Genomic DNA, 16615 nt, shown 5'->3' with positions numbered 1-16615 from the left:
TACCTTCCTAATTTTCACAGAGATTTCCAACAGAAACGTGTATTTGGGCACGGCAGTGGAATTTGTGTCATCGTGACCAAGCGGCTGCGGGCAGCGCGATGTTCCCGCGGCTCTGCGGTCCCGGTCCCCATGGAAACCAGACTCCGATATTGTCCTCCGCTCGATGGAGCACCAAGTCGGGAGCCTTTTGTGCCTGATGAGATTTCTTCCACAACCTTCCAGCAACAGACCCTACAGCTTCCTCCTGACTCTTTCCTAATTGAGATGCAAATTAATCTCTGTGGCTGATTACACTTCCCTTACAGCCCCTGACAAGTGCAGCTGTAGCCGGAGTTTACAGACTTTCCAACAAGTGACTTCAGCTGTCACTGCTGGCAAGACGCTGCCCCGGCTTCCCCGCACCACCAGGGCAGGACAGGGATGACTCCCTGCAGGTACTTCACACCCTGCCACTGCTCCAGCATGGATGCAGCACCTCATGGAACCCACACGGACACCAGATGAAGGGCTTGATCCGTTTGTAACCACAACAGAGTCCAAACAGTTTCAGGTACTGACCCTTAGCAGGGATGTTGCCTTTTGACATGACCCATGAGCCAAAGGGAAGCTGCAGATCCTCCTCAGCTCAGCCTGCAGCCCTCATTCCAACTGCAGGTATGACTGGTGTGTGCCAAACATCATCCCTCACTTTGCCAGGGACATTGCTTTCTATTTCTCCCTCTCACTGATATTTCTTGAGTTATTTCCATCTCCAGTCTGACCATGGCACTTCCATTTACTGTTTGCACTGCTGGGTCTGCTTGTCTCCTGTCCTGCTCACAGCAGCTGGCACAGCAAACACCAGACCTGAGTCACTCACCCTTTGGGAGCTGCACTGGACAGGCCCAACACCACCTTTACACACCTACACAGACTCACATTCCAGCTGCTGGCTGTAGTGCATCTCAGAGTCTGCCCTATCTGGGGAATGAATTACAGATAGCTTTCTCTCCTGCTCCAGTATGGCCCCAGAGGGACCTGCCCACCACATCCCCTTTGTGCCATTTCAGGAGTTTCTCAATCCACTTCCATTTATCAGACAGACAAGTGGCGGTTGATTCACTATGGACAGCACAGGTGCAAAAGCAGACGCAGAAAAAGGCGGAAAAGAATGTGGGGACAGATGCTGCCTCGGACCTGTGCAGAGCAGTGCCCTGTGCTGCAGGGTCTGTGCAGCTCTGTCCCCCAGGGATGCACGGGGACCCTCGGGGACGCCCCCTTGGACAGCGGGAGCACGGCCAGCTGGCGAGTGCTGCTCACTCACAAAATGCGCAGTGCCAAAACATGGGAGGACTCCAGCTGGGAGTGAGGGGATGGGACAGCTTCCTTCTTATAACTGCTGCTACTTATGTCCATTTTAATACACTGTTTCTTTACTATTAAATACTGAGAAACAGATGAAGATAAATTCTGCACAGCACAGTTTCAGGAATTTGTTAGATTTCTCTCAAGAAACAGAAAAAAACACAGCGAGCCTTGACTCACCTGTCAGGCATTGCCATGGTTTGCACAACCACCACCATTTGCTTTACAATGAGTAAACAATTAGTTATTAACACAAATCTATTTAACTGCAATGATACTTTTAATTTCTGATGACTTTTGCAATGCATATTGGATAAAATTTATTTATTTTAGTTTATTTTTTTAAAACAAAACCCTAGCAAGTACTTTGAGGATATTCCATGTTTAAAAAATGTGCATCTTAAACTAATTCCTCAAGGTTCTTTCAAAGATCAAAACATTTCACAAACACTTTCTCAAAGTCATGTGATTAGAAAAATACTCAAATCAAATGCTCCCCAGAGAAAGCAAAGTGCAGTGAGTGTTTGTCCTGAGGTAAGTGATGTGATTAGCAAAACAAGCTATGTAATCTATGATGGCATTAGGAGAAGACCCCAGCACGGGTGCAAACCAGTGCTAACACTGTGTAGCAGCCAAGAACCACAGTCTGTGTCACAACTCCTGTCCCAGAGAAGCACATCTCCAGCTGCCTTCCAGCCACTGGTGGAAAACAGGTTCTGAAAATGCCCAAACACAGGCATGACTGGAAAGAAACAGGAATTTGGGACCTGAAACATCTGTATCTGAGGACAAATCCCATCTGCCTTATTAATGTAATGAGTCCAAGTAAAGTTAATTGGATAGGATAAGAGCATGGCTGAGCTCTGGCTACCAGCCTGACATACACAATCCATGACTTCTATCAGTGTGAAAGCAACCTTTCCTCACAGATCAAAGCCCAAGCCCACCAGCAGTGAGGTGGAAGCTGCTGGTGAGAGACTCCAGTGCTGTTACCATTCCATTTTGAAAACACCGGATGGCACCTGCGTGTGAGCCACTGAGAACATCCAGTGCATGCAAAGAAAGCTCTGACCTTTCCCAATGAAATCAAACAGGAGGGATTTTCATCCCAACCTACCTCTCTGCAGGATGATGCTCCAAGTGAGAACCCTACCAAGGGCAGCCTGGCCCCATGGAAAAGGATACAAGCTCTGGTAGAGAGGGATGAGGGACTTGACGGCTCTGCTGGCGTTGATGCACGTGGCACAGATCAGGCTGGGCAGCAGCTTCGCCGTCACGATGGCGCCGTCAAAGAGGGGACCAAAAAACGGCACCTGGGCGCCCCAAAAGAGAAAAGCAGGATTCAGAACCACTGCAGGAGACTGGTACAACATTTTGCTACAAAAACAGTGTGACCACATTGTTTTTCCCACTGAGACTTGCAGTGTGACATTCATCTCCCAAGCTGGTGAGTGTTTCAATCCCCCATGACTGCCATCAGCACACCACACAGACACACACAGGGCTCAGAACATTCTGCTGGGTAAGCACAGGCTTGCTACACATAGAAACTGAGGCCATCTATGAATTTGCAATCAATATGCCTTTGGCAGTGAATGTCAGGAGCTGTTTTCCATCTGGGATCCCAACAGGAGACCCTGATTCACTGGCTGACTTCAGCATTGGCAGGAGGATTTGCAAAGACACATTTACTTCAGATAATCCTCTATAAACTCCTTTCATGGACTTCACAGAAGAGAAAAAAACCTTGAGTTGGTCCAAGATCAGGAGGTGTGTGGAAAGCAGAGGAGATGGCAGAGCAGGGGCTCTCTCAAGGGCAGGACACAGGGTGGGGACAGCACAAATGGGCCCAGTGGGTCAAGGTGCCAAATGCTGCTCCTTCAGGGCCACCTCCACAGGAAACCCCTGTGTGACATCCTCTGGTGACCTGAGGCTCTGCAGATAAAGACAACACTACAAACAAGAGATGCTTTCTAAAAATAAACCCTGTCCAGATCTGCAGACACAAAACAGACCTGAGCCTGCCCAACCCAGAACATTTTCATGTTTAAATGCACAACTTTCAGTACTTGCAAGTACTCAAATTCATTTCCCTCTCAGAGACTCAAAATGAAAAAAACAACCCCCCAACTAAAGCCCTAGATAGAAGCCAGCAACAATTATCAATATTTAAGCTACGGATTTTTTCCATCTGTACAGAGGCTTATCACATAAATAAATACCCTCTATTATTCTTCTCCAACTGCTTGTGGGTGACTGTGACAGTCATTCAATAAATGGACAAAGGGAATAATATAAATCCCCTGCATCTAGGGAATTCCTCTAATTAGAAATGGCAATGAATTACAGAAGAAATTTTGGTTTAATGTAACATCTGGAAATGACAGCTGTCTCTGTGCACACTTATTCTGTCATTCCTTTACTTCAAATAATTACCCACCCCCCAAGAAAACAAAAAAGTCTAAAATCTTTCCAGAGTGGTTTTGCCTTCTTTTCAGTTTTTTAAATTTACTGTTGGCATGACTATCCAGGCAGTTGGAAGGGAAGGGGTCAGAGGAAAATCAATGCCACCAAAATGATAACATTATGGAGCATGAAGTTTTGCCTCTTTAGGCAGTAATGTTTTTAAGTGAAATTTTTATCCCATGCACTGCCCAGAAGCATTGACAGCAAGAGAAAAGAATGCAAAAGTACAGATAAGGAGGTTAAGTACATACTAGTATTGAAGTGATAGCACCACACAAATACCAGATATGTGTAGTCAGATCAGCAGATGCTACTGGGGCAGGGAAATTCCCTGCTGGGTTTTTTGGACAAGCAGATTTTGCTTACAGCACTTGCATTCACGGTTTCACACTCACCAGGAGCTGGGGAGCGGGGCAGACTCTCTCACCACTGCCCCACAAAATTTACAGATGTAACCCAGGGACAGGGTGAGTGTATCCCGGCCAGGGAGAGCAGCAGCAGAGCCGAGGCTTCGGAGCCCGCCTCGATCCGAGCCGGAATTATTCATTCCCCAGCACACACAGTGGCCTCGCCAAGGGTCATTAAAGTCACTGGAGCTGCATCTCCTCAGCTTCCATCTGCACGGGGGCCCTGCCCTAACAAGGCTTGGGGGGAGGCCAGTGGAACGTGCGGGGTGCGCTCCCCGCCCGGCTCCGCTCCCAGTCCGGCACCCAACACCCTGCCAGCAAAGAAGGGCTTCAGTGGCCACCACAAACAAACAGCCTGCTTTGACAGGAATCAATTAAAAAAAAATAGAGGGAAAGATCCCCTTCTGTGAGTACTCCAAATGTCACTGCAAGTTATCCGTGAAGCAAAAATTAATATTCAGCCCACCGCAAACACCTGCTTCGTTCCAATTTCCAACAGCAAAATCATTATTTCTGTTGCCCGCAGTAAAAGTAGGCAAGGTTAAATAAACCTTCTGAGCACAAAGACTTCCCCTCTACAGCAAGCAGCACTAGTTAAAAGAGTGGGGAATGGGTAAATTATTGTACCAAATGGCTGAGAATTAATCTCTGATGACGAGCTGCAATCTAACGAGGCATCTGTGTCCCAGGGAACCCGCAGCATGTCCCTGGCGGTATGTGCAGTGCGGAGCTTGCCTGGCATGCTTTGTCCCCTCTCGCAGGCAGCTTTTCCTCTCATTGTTCCCAATATCCTCGTGCATCTGTGACGCGTGGAATGCATTCACACTAACAGACTTACTATTGTCTTCCCTCCCAAGCTTTGTCGGGCAAAGACTGCAGCACAGTTCCTGATAATTATATTGCTTAATTAATCAAGACAAAAAAATTTGCAAATCATTGCCGGGTTGCCAAGCAGGGAGATCAAAAATGAAAACAATACAAGCTGAAGCAATATAACAAAAGTAACAGCTATCTGATCAGAAATTCTTCTATAATGAAGCTATTAATGCTAAAGCGGTTAATGTTAACATTGCTCCAGGTGTCTCTACTTGGCTGCAAACAAAAAGGCTAACATTATGGATATAAAAGGCCAAATGTTGCCATGGATTCTGTAACCTGATAGAGAGGACAGCCTTTTCATTCGATTAGGGAATGCAATTTAAATGCCAGGGACTGAAGCCAAACAACAGACATTTCTCTCTGCAAGGCTCGTTCATTCACCCTGGGGTCAGTAGCTGGTGAACAAAAGGTCAGCCACACTTGCCCTGGAAATGTCTGGATTAATTTTATTACATTGTAATGGTTTGTACTTTAAATGTGGGATAACACTAAATTTCCAGTTAGCTCTTATTCTGGCTGCCTGTTGGGTGGTTTTGACTAATATGTAAGATGACACAGCTTTTCTCCATCGCTCCAGAGAAGTCTCAAGTGTGTTCCTAACGCTAAATTCTCATTTCCCTGATGGAACATTAAAAAAACCTAAAAGCTAAAATGCTCAAAAACTAAACTGCACAGCTCAACACTGAGAGTAAAAAAACCCCAACAACCCACTACTAGAAAATTTTCAAGTTTGAAATGTCTACTGACAAAGCACTGATTGTCAGTATCCAACAACTCCATCACGCACAACTCAAAAAACAGTGTCTACACCTGGTCAGTATGGGATATGATGGAGGCATTTACCACAGTTGGCTACCCCTTTGGACAAATATTGTCCCTCCCATAAGGCAAAGGGAATTTATCACAATGACTACTTTCACAAAGTATATTTTACGCATATTTTTGCATCCACAATGTACCAGACGAGCATTTACTGCAGTGGCTTTTTCACACACATGCACAGATGTACATGCACACACCTCTGACATTTTGCAAAAAAATGCATTTTTTTTCCAAAAAACGTCTCAGCTGTGAACCTCCCATACTTTGTTTGATGACAGGATGCCCAAAGTCTGCATCATCCCACCCAGTCAGGTGACAATGACAGTGCCACAGACGTGTGAGGTTCTGCTTGGTGCCGTGGGTACAGCAGTGACCCAACACCACACAAGGAACTCAAATCATGAATGTCCTCTGAAGCAGCGAAAGCAAACCATTACAATGGCCTAAATACTGATCTTTGCCCAGTAATTTCTGTGGGTTGAGTATTCTGGAGTGTTTCACTCAGCGCTAAGTATGGCTATAAAATGAATGAGCAATCACTCCGATTACCATGAGTAAAGCCAGTTTTAAAGTCAGCTCATTGCTCAGCTTTTCACCTGACATGCACAGACTGATTTGGGCAAAAACAGTTCTCAAACTCTAAATCCTGAGCCCTGCTGAAAGCAGCAGAACTGCTGCTCAGTGGCACAGTAGAGTCAGCAAGGCACTTTGCTCAGCTTATCCTTCACCTGACATGGACAGGCTGATTTGGGAGAAAACAGCCACCAAACTCTAAACTACTGAGCCCTGGTTAAAGCAACACAACTGTGGCACAGCACAGCAGGGCCAGGGAGGCACCCAGAACGTACCTCGGGTTTCTTCATGATCTCAATGAAGAACATGTGGTTCTTCATGGGGTAGATGACGATGAGGACGTCGCCGAAGTCGGTGGGGATGATGTCCCTGCGGTAGTTGCGCGTGTGCTCGGACCACACGATGTGCACCTCGTCATTCCCCAAGTGACGGAGCTGCAACAGCAAATTGGCTCTTTATTAATCCCTGTGATAACCACGCTGCACCAGGGGTCACGGCTCACAAATTGAATTACAATGCTCGATAGCAGGAATATTTCATTACGGAAAAGTTAAAATATTGTTTTTCTCCAGTTGCTCATGAAAGCATCGGCTCAATAATTTGCTTCATTTAGAACTCATTGTTGTCTGATGGCTTAATTAAGTCATTATCAAACTAGCCATTAGCATGATATGTAAATGTACATTACCTACAGTGATTTAAGATGGAAAACTGAATTACTGGAACAAAGCATTAACCAACAGAGCATTGTATTCCAGCTAAAATAAGGCAGCTGTCACAGAAATATGAAAATGCCTTGACTCAGAATGTCAAGAAACTGCCTGTCATGAACCACTATAACAGAATTTATTATCCACAAACATCTCCTCACTGACTGTGTCTGGAGGGGTCTCCTGCCTGAAACGTCAGCAAAATATCTGGGCAGGGTAAAGTACAGGAGAATGGGAAATACTGTGGCAGTTACACCTTTTCATTTGGAGCAGAGCTGCAAGAAATACAGAAAAAATTTAAACATGACATACACAGAAAGCCTCTGAGAGCCTCTGTGTGTGTGTGTGTGTGTGTGTGTTTGCTCTGCTGCTGGAGGAGCTGGAGGTGATCTAACAGATGGCAAAAACTATTTGGCAATCACGTACAAGCCTCACACAATGGTTTCAACTGTAAGCTTTAAAGTTAAAATGTAATCCACACACACAATGCCAGCTCCAAGCATAAAGAGACTTTAAGTCCCACTTAAAGCTTAAAAGACACTCCCCCCCCTCCAATTTGGTGCTACCCCCGGAACAATGTGCACAACAGAGCGAACAAAGAAGCCAAAACGAAGCTCTGCTACTTCACTCTGTGTAGGGGGAGAGAAAAAAGGGAAAAGAAGGTGGTGATTTTCACTGGTAAATAACAACTAACCCCAACACGCTTTGGATCAGCCCACACTGTGCTGATGAGGCTTCCCTATTCAGAGCCAGGCAGACTTTAGAAGGAAAAACTTTCACTCCTACATATTGGTGACAAACTGGACCCCTCAGTCACGACAGAAGTGTGGCAAAACCAACACACTGTGAAAAATTTTTAAAAGTTACAACTGTGAACTTGGCTTACAGTTCATGCTCCAGCAGAATGAAGTAAAGCTCAGTTCCCAGAAGGACTGAGATTCCCAGTTTATTTTAAATTAAACAGAAGATAATAATTCTGTTTTATTTACATCCTTGAATAAAGGTAATTTTAGCTCTGTTTGAAAAAAATATGAATCATTTTTATCTTGGAAAAACATGGGAACATGAACAATACCATTACTAGAGCTTCTTACATGTACAAAGCAAACAGAAATTGCTGTTCTTGTGGTCACCTTGATATCTGTGCAGAAGCTTAGTAAAAACAAAGTAACCCACAAAAAACACATTGGGAATGTCAAAAACTGACACGTACCAAAGGCAGCAGGAATTCACCCACAGGACAAAACCCTGATCTCACTCTCGGTGACCAGCTGCAGCCAGGTCACCTCCAAAGTGATCAGAAGGGAGATGTCAGGTTCAGTCAGATACACCCTAAACCCATCTGGGTGAGCAGACCTTGTGCACAGCAGGTCCCAGATGCTGAGGATGCCTGGCCAGGCTGTCCCACTCCAGGACGGGCCCAGCTCAGCCCAGCTGAGCTCAGGGAACCCCCGCCAGGGATTTGGGAGTGCCCACGTTTGCCAGGCTGAGCCCAAGCCAGCTCTGGCACTGGCTCCCCTGCACAGAGAGCCTACAATGGTGGCACCCAGTAAACCTTCCTCTGCTGAAGGAAGCCCAAAAAATAAACATGAAATAAATTCCATAAGGCAATTTTGTTGCCCAGGTGTAGAGAGCAGCTCACAAACGCAGCTCAGCTCTTCTGAAGAAAAGGCTCTGTACTGCTGTGCCTCCTATGGCTTCTGGGGTGAGAAACAACATATATTGCTATAAAAACAGCCATGAAAATATGCCCAAATACTGCTTGAGGGAGCCTTTTTAAAAATCCCAAGGAACTGTTCTGATCTTAATCAAACAGTTTGTACTGATATTGTACTGATATTGCACCCTTCAGAACAAAATTCAGTGACGAAGGGAACTTAGCTGAACCAACACTTGCTGTGCTCATGATTCTGCCACAATCCCCAGTGCATGACAGCAACTTGTTTCAGAGCTTGAGCTACTGCCCTTGTTTTGAAGACACACATCCTTAAGCATCACAGTCTCAAGGTATAATGTTACAAGGAAAAAACTGGCATTAATCAAAAATATTTGTTACTGAGAGGCAACTCCATTGATAAAAAGCCGTTACAATAATCTCATCAGTGACAATAAGCCAGCTGCTATTTTCCTGTGTTGTTTATTCAAAACAGCAGCTGTGGGGCAAACTCAGTGCCCTGAAGGACTTCAGCAAGAAATGCCGAAAGCCCCATGGTCGATGCGTGCGGAGCCAACGCTCCAGGCTGTGCTCCCATCCAGTTTAGGGGTGGGGGGAATAAAGAGAAAAACTACATTTAAAAAAATCCCAAAGCAGACATGAAATCAGATTGGTTTTAGAAGCAAGCCCCAACAGCAGTCTGGAGTGATGTGCACATTGAGGGAAGGCAGTGTGGCACTGGCAGCGTGTCCTCCCTGGTGCACAGGAATTTTTGGTGGGCGCAGGAATTGGCCCTGGTTTGGCTAACAGGGTGCTGGGACACAGCCCCAGCCCCGGGTCAGCCCTGCTGTTCCTGCCCGGGGCTGCACTCTCCAGCCCTGGGAGGGCAGGGGCAGCTCCAGCTCCAGCCCCAGCTCTGTGGGTGACACTGGTCACGGTGCACACCTCCGGCATGACCTCCTTTCCCTCCTAATTGCATTACACAGCCAGCTGGCTCCAGAGAGGAGTCGTCTGTTTGACTGAAGAATTCCTGCTTTTGGGGAGGCATGGCTGCTACTTTTGCTAAGTAACAGTGGGGCCTGACATCCCCATTGTCTGGCTGACTGTGTGCCCATCCTAAAATCTAAGTTTTATTTGTAAATTAAGCAAGAAACTTCCTGCCAGAGCAGGGCTGCCTGGAGACTGATAATGTGTGCCTTTCATTCCCTTTCACTCTCACTGTATCACTGCCAATTTGTTTTTCTGCTGCTCGCCAGCCCGAGGCCATAAAAGCCTTGTAAGACATAAGTGCAATTATAGTCCTGGAGTCAAATGAATTGGACAAATCCAATAGCACAGCTCTGTCCCCACTCTGCAAACCCCTACAGCAGTCAGATTAGCTGCTAAAAATCTAATCTAGCCCCAGCTAACAAATTTCTGCAGCAAAGGAGCAAGAGTTCAGTATGGGGTTGCAACCAGATTTCTGAATTGAAAAAGTTCTGCTCTGACAATGGAGAAGATGAAATAAATCACTGGGAAATTCGGCAGCACATCTTTAAAGCGTTAAGCACAATTTGAGCAGAATGAGACAGGGACTGTAGGATGCCATTCCTGGGATTGATTTTCACTCTTGCCACAAGACAGGCAGATAAACTTTGGAACCAATGATGCTGAAGCCTACAGCAGCAAAAGAGATCAGTTGAATTTTGTTTACTCCACTAGGAAAGATTTCTGTCAGGGCCAAGACTTATTAGGAGAGGAAATTTCCTTCTTTTTTTTTTTTTTTCTTTTTTTTTCTTCCCTCCTGAATTAGCAATATAATATCAGCATATACCTCAAATAAAAAAATGCAGACTGCAAATCACAGCTCTACTGCACAAAAACAAGGGGCCAAGCTCATCCCCAGTGGAAATGCACTTATTCTGGGAAATTCATACCAGAACTTAAGTTACCCTTGCGTTCAGTAAAAAAAAAGAACCACAATAACATATTTAAGTAAAATTACTACATCTGCTGAATTCCCCAGCCCCCAGAATTTATGGCCTTGCTGTGGCTCCCCAGGGCAGCAGGTGGTCAGCCCTTCTGTTCAGCTGGGAGTGTGCTGACAGGGATGAAGCCTCTCTTGGTCTGAGGCAAAAAAAAGCAGAGAAGAAACCCCAGCAATCACAAAGACTTCAGAGATTAGGGGGACCTTAGATCCCAGAGGGAGGGCAAGGAAAAAGAAGCTGTGGCCCCCACTGCATCCTGATGAACTTCTCTCCTCCCAGCACCACTGCCCTGTATCACCAGGTACAGTTCAGCTGCAGGAGCAGGAACTGAATGAATGCCATGGGCTTCCATCTTTCTCTCCACACTCCCATAAAACAAAAGCATTGATGGCCAGAAGTAATAAATATGAAGTAAGAAATAATCTTTTTAACCTGGCCATTCTACCCCAACAATGTGAGTCAAGGACCTAAGCCCAGAGAGTTGCCCACCTTCCAGAAAGTGCAGTGCTTCTGAAATGCACCTTTTCTCCACTCACAGCTGCAGGTCTGCAAAATCTGTCAACAATCCTTGCTCATCTGCACAGAACTGCATGTGTGCTCACAACAAAAGCTGTGACAAACTGAATGAAATTGTTGTGAGTGGAACCATGGATGAGTACACACTGAAACCCCTCTGGAAGTCATCAGGTCTGAGCCTCTCCTTGCAGCTCCTCGGGTCCTTGAGCCTCCTCAGAGATTTGTCCTTCACTGGAATTCCCAGTCTGATCCCTGCAGGGTTCCATTCCTAGAGCAGACCTCAGGTTTTCTGAAAAGGTCCCAGAGCAATTCCTTTGCAGTTATTTTCTGTTACAGCATGTGCTGGAGCTGGCCTGGTTTCCTGGCACTACAAAACTTGGAGACTGACAGCTACTAAATGCTTTTGGTTTCTGTTTTTCACAGAGAAGGAATTCTCTCAGAGCAAACAGAGGGAAGACAAAGAGAATAACAAGACCCTCAGTGCCTGTGATAACTCATAACATAGATGAAAATAAGGAGAATAAGTGGACTGTTTGCAGCTAAATCCATTTCTTCCCCTTGTGGCAGCTCTGCCACACTGTGCTCTCCTCTCCTCTCCCAGGTGATGAATTACTCAACAGCCAGACCATATCCCAGTGTCTTTGCCAGGCTTCCACAAAACCCAAGACTTGCAAGGGAAGGTTGGACTAAACAAATGGCCACAGTTTGTACAGGAAAACTAAATCTGGGAAAGACATGGCAGCAGTTCTCAGACATGCATAAATGTGCTGCAAAATAATCTGCCCTTCACATCCATGTGAAATAGGGTAAGAATCAATGGGCTTAATTTGAAGCAAAATAGGCACTACCAGAGATTTTTCTGTGGTACAAGAAGTGGAGCACAGGAATATGGAGGATGTTGCCTAGGGCAACTGTAAATCATTCATCACTGGAGTTTTGGTCTAGCAGCTGGACAAATACTGGTCAGGAATAATAAAAATACAAACATTTCTACACTGGTATGGTCGTAGAGACCCCACAGCCCTGTCCTACACACCACTACCCCACTGCTCCTTCCTGAAGCACTCAGAGTACTTTTCTCCATAGCCTTGCATCCACGAAGAACAACAAGAAATTTTGCTGATTTTCCATTTTTTAATGACAGATAACACAATAAAAAAAGACAAGATCTGACTTTAGTACGAAACACTGGGCAATTTTTCAGAACCAGTAATCAGAGACTCCACCTTTATATTTCAAATTAAAACACACATCATTCTGAAACCAACTGGATGGCTGCTGCAGCATTACTGATGCATGCTAACAACCTCTGCAAGATGCCCATTCTAATTAAAAAGGCAGGTATTTCATTTGCCCCAAAAATCTTTGAGTCTAAGCAGCAGCTGGCAAACAGCATAACCTGATTCCTCGCTAGGAAAGACGAACAATTAAGTACCAATACCAACACAATTTTGGGCTGGGTTCTGGCTGTCTGAAGCAGAGGCTGCCTGTCAGACTTGTGCCTAACTGGCTGCTGCCTTGAACTCTGAGCTGGCTGCCTGGGCTCCTGAGCCTGTCAGCCCTCTTTCCCTTTGCTGTTCCCCACAGGACGGTTTGATGATGCTGCATTTGGTTGCTTTGTTCTACCAACCTACAGCAGTTTTGGCAGGCAGACAATGTACAAATGAAATTATTGCTAATATTATTACCCACGGTGGCATTTGAGGCTACCATGGAAATGTTAATTGTGTTTCAGAACCCAGAATTTAGATGCCATTTAATTCAGCTAGCCCAGCTGCAGAAGCACCACGTGGCAACGCAGGCACAGCCTGCCAGGGCCAGTCAGCTTAAGGCTGATTCCAGCTCAGATTTTGATGGAAAAATCACTGCAAAGCCTTTACCTTTTTGGTCAGTGAGTCGTCTGAGTCGGAGGGCATCCTGGTGGACACGTGGAAGATGATCTCCACGGTGGAGGTGGCGTAGTAGGGCGCGGTCTGCCCCGTGCTGCCGTTGCGCTGCAGGCCGCCCATGAAGCCGCCATGCGTGGACAGGTCGACCTGAGGGAGCCAAAGGCACAGACAGACAAACAGCAGCCACCTGAAAGCACTGACACATCACCAGGATTTGCTTCTCTGTCAAGGTTAATGAAATCACCACCCTAGGTTTCTGTAGCCAGACAAAAAAGAAGTCTCTCCATCCCAGACAAAAAGAAGTATTCCCCTACAGCTCTGCGATCTTTCCGTTAGATTTGTCTTTCCCATGCCTGTATTTGACATTTACTGAAAGTAAATCTCTCTGAACTAGGTTCTGAGTCATTATCTATCCAGCTATTTTACCTTCCTCCAGCAAACAGCAGCAAGGAAACAACAGCATTCTGCCACAGACTGCTGGCTAAGGGCCCTGTGGGGCTGGCAGCTCCCACTGCCAGGAGCATCACAGAAGGCAGAGAGAAAAAAACAGAAAAACTGCAAAAGAAACTGGAGATTTGTACAGGAAAAACACCCTTAGAATAAATTATTCCAGAAGTTCATTCAGAAGAAACACCTCTCTGAAGTCAACCCTGAGTCCAAAGGTTTGTTTGTTTTCCCAACAGCACCAGCCTGAGGATGCTGCATCTCGCTGTGGCACTTGGATCCTTAAATGTGACATGCAGCTACTCTGGATTTCCCAAACACCAAAATGTCCATGGCATTTAGATTATGACACACCATTTTGACAAAGCAAATTAAACCCACACGTGTCATAAAGAACTCCTGTGCTGAGTGTGCTCTGACCATGGCAAGAGCTCAAAGCAGCTACACATCAGTGTGTAGCAAATTTTTCTTTTTTTTTTTTTTTAATTAAAAACTGCATAAATGTCCCCAGCAACAAGGTAGCTTGTCTAAATTACGGCTGTTACCTCCCAGCCCAGCCCAGCCACAAAATCTTCATAGGCCTGGCTTCCCCTGGCGTTGGCCAGGATGGAACACTTGTCCTCCTGTCCCTCAGCGATGTAGAACACGGCGATCTTGTGAGTCTCACGACTGCCACGGGATGGAAAAAGAAATCAAAATTAAACAAGCTTCAACTCAAAATTATTTTTCAGATCCCCCAGCACTCCAAACAAACATATGACCCACATTTAGCTCTGTGTGTCAATTTCTTCTAGGCACACAAATACATCAGTCACTTTCAGATTTCCCCCCACTTTTTGCCACCAAAACATCCCTGCAGAGACACCCCAGCTTAGAGAGCAGAGTCAAGCCTGGTCCTCCTGTACATCAGCCACAGAACTGGTGGCCAAATTCTAATTACAGGGTTAATGACTCAGATCTGTGCAGCACTGCAGAGACAGTGAGGTGGCACAGGTGTTAATGGGAGCATAATTTGACCTACAGAATTTTAATTACAGGGTGATGACATACTAGGCAGAAGAGGCATTATTGACTTTCAGACCCTGGGCAAAGTTTTACAAGGCTGACAGGGACAGTTGGCTTATCTGAAAACATGCAAAGTGCATTTGATGTGGAAACTGTTGGGACAGAAGAAACTCAGAACTCTGCAAGGCTGCAGATGTTTTTTAAACAGCTCTATGTCAAGTAATGAAAAAAAATATAACTGTAACATTCAGAAATTCATTCTGCCACTTCCTGGCTGGGGAGCAGCTCTGGGTGGATCACCCCTCAAAGTACTGCCCCTGACACAGGGATCACCCTTACAAAATCCTGTTTTGTATCAGCTGTACCCAGATCACAATCAATTTTACTCCCTTCCCTCTCAGCCAACAGAAACTTGAAAAATCTCTTATTCTTTGCCACTGATTTGGAGTATTCTGTACACAGAGAATGTGTCAACACAGGTGGCTTCTCCATTCAGGCTACAGAACTCTGGAGAAACAAACAGTCCAATTTTCATACCAATATTTGGATTCAACAGGAATGAAGTTTTGGTTCTGGCGACTCATTCTTCCTTGGGAAACACAAACCTTATCAATGGTCTGTTCAGAACACATCACCTACCATTGGCGGGAATCCAGATTCTTCAGTTCTCGCAGCAACTTTGAATTTTTCTTTAGCAGATGAAAGCTTTTTCTGAAAAAAAATAGGAAAGGTTTGAAGACAAATGCAACACAGTGGAGACACAGTATTTCACCATCCAAATAGCTAAGAGGATTAACATGATATGGTTTCTTAGAATTATTGTTGTACACAATCTATTGGTGTGTATTTCAAATCATCACTGAAGTTCAAAACTCTGCTCTTACCCCCAGCTGTATGATCCTTGTTTTCTTAAGAGTGTCAGGGGTAAAAAGTGAGGAGAGTACCCTAAGAATGTTCCGGATCCTCTCTCCCTACCTTCTATCCCAGGAGTTCATTCCCAAGTCGTTCAGCAGCAGCCGACAGAAATAAAAGGAGGCCTGGGGCTGGGCAGGCGGCGGTGGCTCCTGGCGGGCCACGCTCATGCTGCAGTCCGAGCTGCATTTCAGGATGAACTCCCTTTCCTGGGCGCTCTGCTGCAGCAGGGCCTCGGTGATGGCGCGCTCCTGCTCGGCGCTCATGCCGCAGGGCGGCGGCGCCGGCTCGTTCAGCTTGCGCTGCGGGTGCGGGAGGCACTCGGGGCTGCTGCTCCCGATCCTCTCCAGCAGCTGGTCCAGGGCGTCCTCTCCCTCCTCCACCTGGGAGCCATCGCTCTGGGAAAGGCCCTGTTGCTGCTGAGGGTCTCTGGAGATGGCGAAGGCAGTGGCCGTGCTGCGCTGGGGCAGGCAGCCCTCCAGAGGCCCGTACAGGACCCGGCCATCCCAGGAGTACTTCCCTGAGATATCCCGCACGATCACCCGCACGTCCGACGGCGGCGCCGGCTCGGCTCCCGCCTTCTTCTCGGCGGGGATCTGGAGGTAGGAGATGAGGGTGCTGTCGTTGAACACGAAGAGCTGCAGGTTGGGGCTGCGGAACACTTCCGAGCACAGCTCGGAGGACTCCACGTAGGAATTGTCGTGGTTCTCGCTCAGGAGGCTGTGGAGGATGGCAGGGCCCCCGCTGAGCGGGTAGTGGCTCAGGTGATTCACCAGGTGAGTCATGACCATCCTCGCTGTGAGAGGGATCAGCTCCAGATTCCTCCTCCTCTTCTCTGAAACCATCAAGGAAAACACAATGGATCAGTAAGAGCAGCAAGAGGCAACACAAAAGGAGCACCTGCAGATTTCTGCCACATTGCAGCAGCTTGCCCTATGTGACCTGCTGATCCTTTCTGTTCAAGGAAATATTTCCAACAGCTTTCCAAGAAATCCTATCTGTTCCACAGTTTTTTTTTACTTCACCA

At 46.4% G+C, this 16615-nt stretch overlaps 1 protein-coding gene across 6 annotated transcripts in view; it reads right to left on the bottom strand.

Moving 5' to 3' along the window:
• Positions 1-16615, bottom strand: part of RALGAPA2 (Ral GTPase activating protein catalytic subunit alpha 2) — a 95490-nt gene that overhangs the window by 32710 nt on the left and 46165 nt on the right. For all 6 annotated transcript variants that reach the window (XM_026793261.2, XM_026793263.2, XM_026793266.2 and 3 more), the window contains 6 exons: positions 15652-16423; positions 15316-15387; positions 14217-14340; positions 13219-13374; positions 6767-6925; positions 2530-2657 (listed from right to left, as the gene is read on the bottom strand). In XM_026793261.2, coding sequence (XP_026649062.2) covers positions 2530-2657; positions 6767-6925; positions 13219-13374; positions 14217-14340; positions 15316-15387; positions 15652-16423 — 1411 coding nt within the window. The remainder of the gene's footprint in view (positions 1-2529; positions 2658-6766; positions 6926-13218; positions 13375-14216; positions 14341-15315; positions 15388-15651; positions 16424-16615) is intronic.

Source organism: Zonotrichia albicollis, chromosome 3 (genome assembly GCF_047830755.1).
Source record: "Zonotrichia albicollis isolate bZonAlb1 chromosome 3, bZonAlb1.hap1, whole genome shotgun sequence".
Taxonomy (NCBI): domain Eukaryota; kingdom Metazoa; phylum Chordata; class Aves; order Passeriformes; family Passerellidae; genus Zonotrichia; species Zonotrichia albicollis.
The sequence above is the reverse complement of the archived record's forward strand: the minus strand, read 5'-3'. Positions and strand labels throughout refer to the sequence as shown.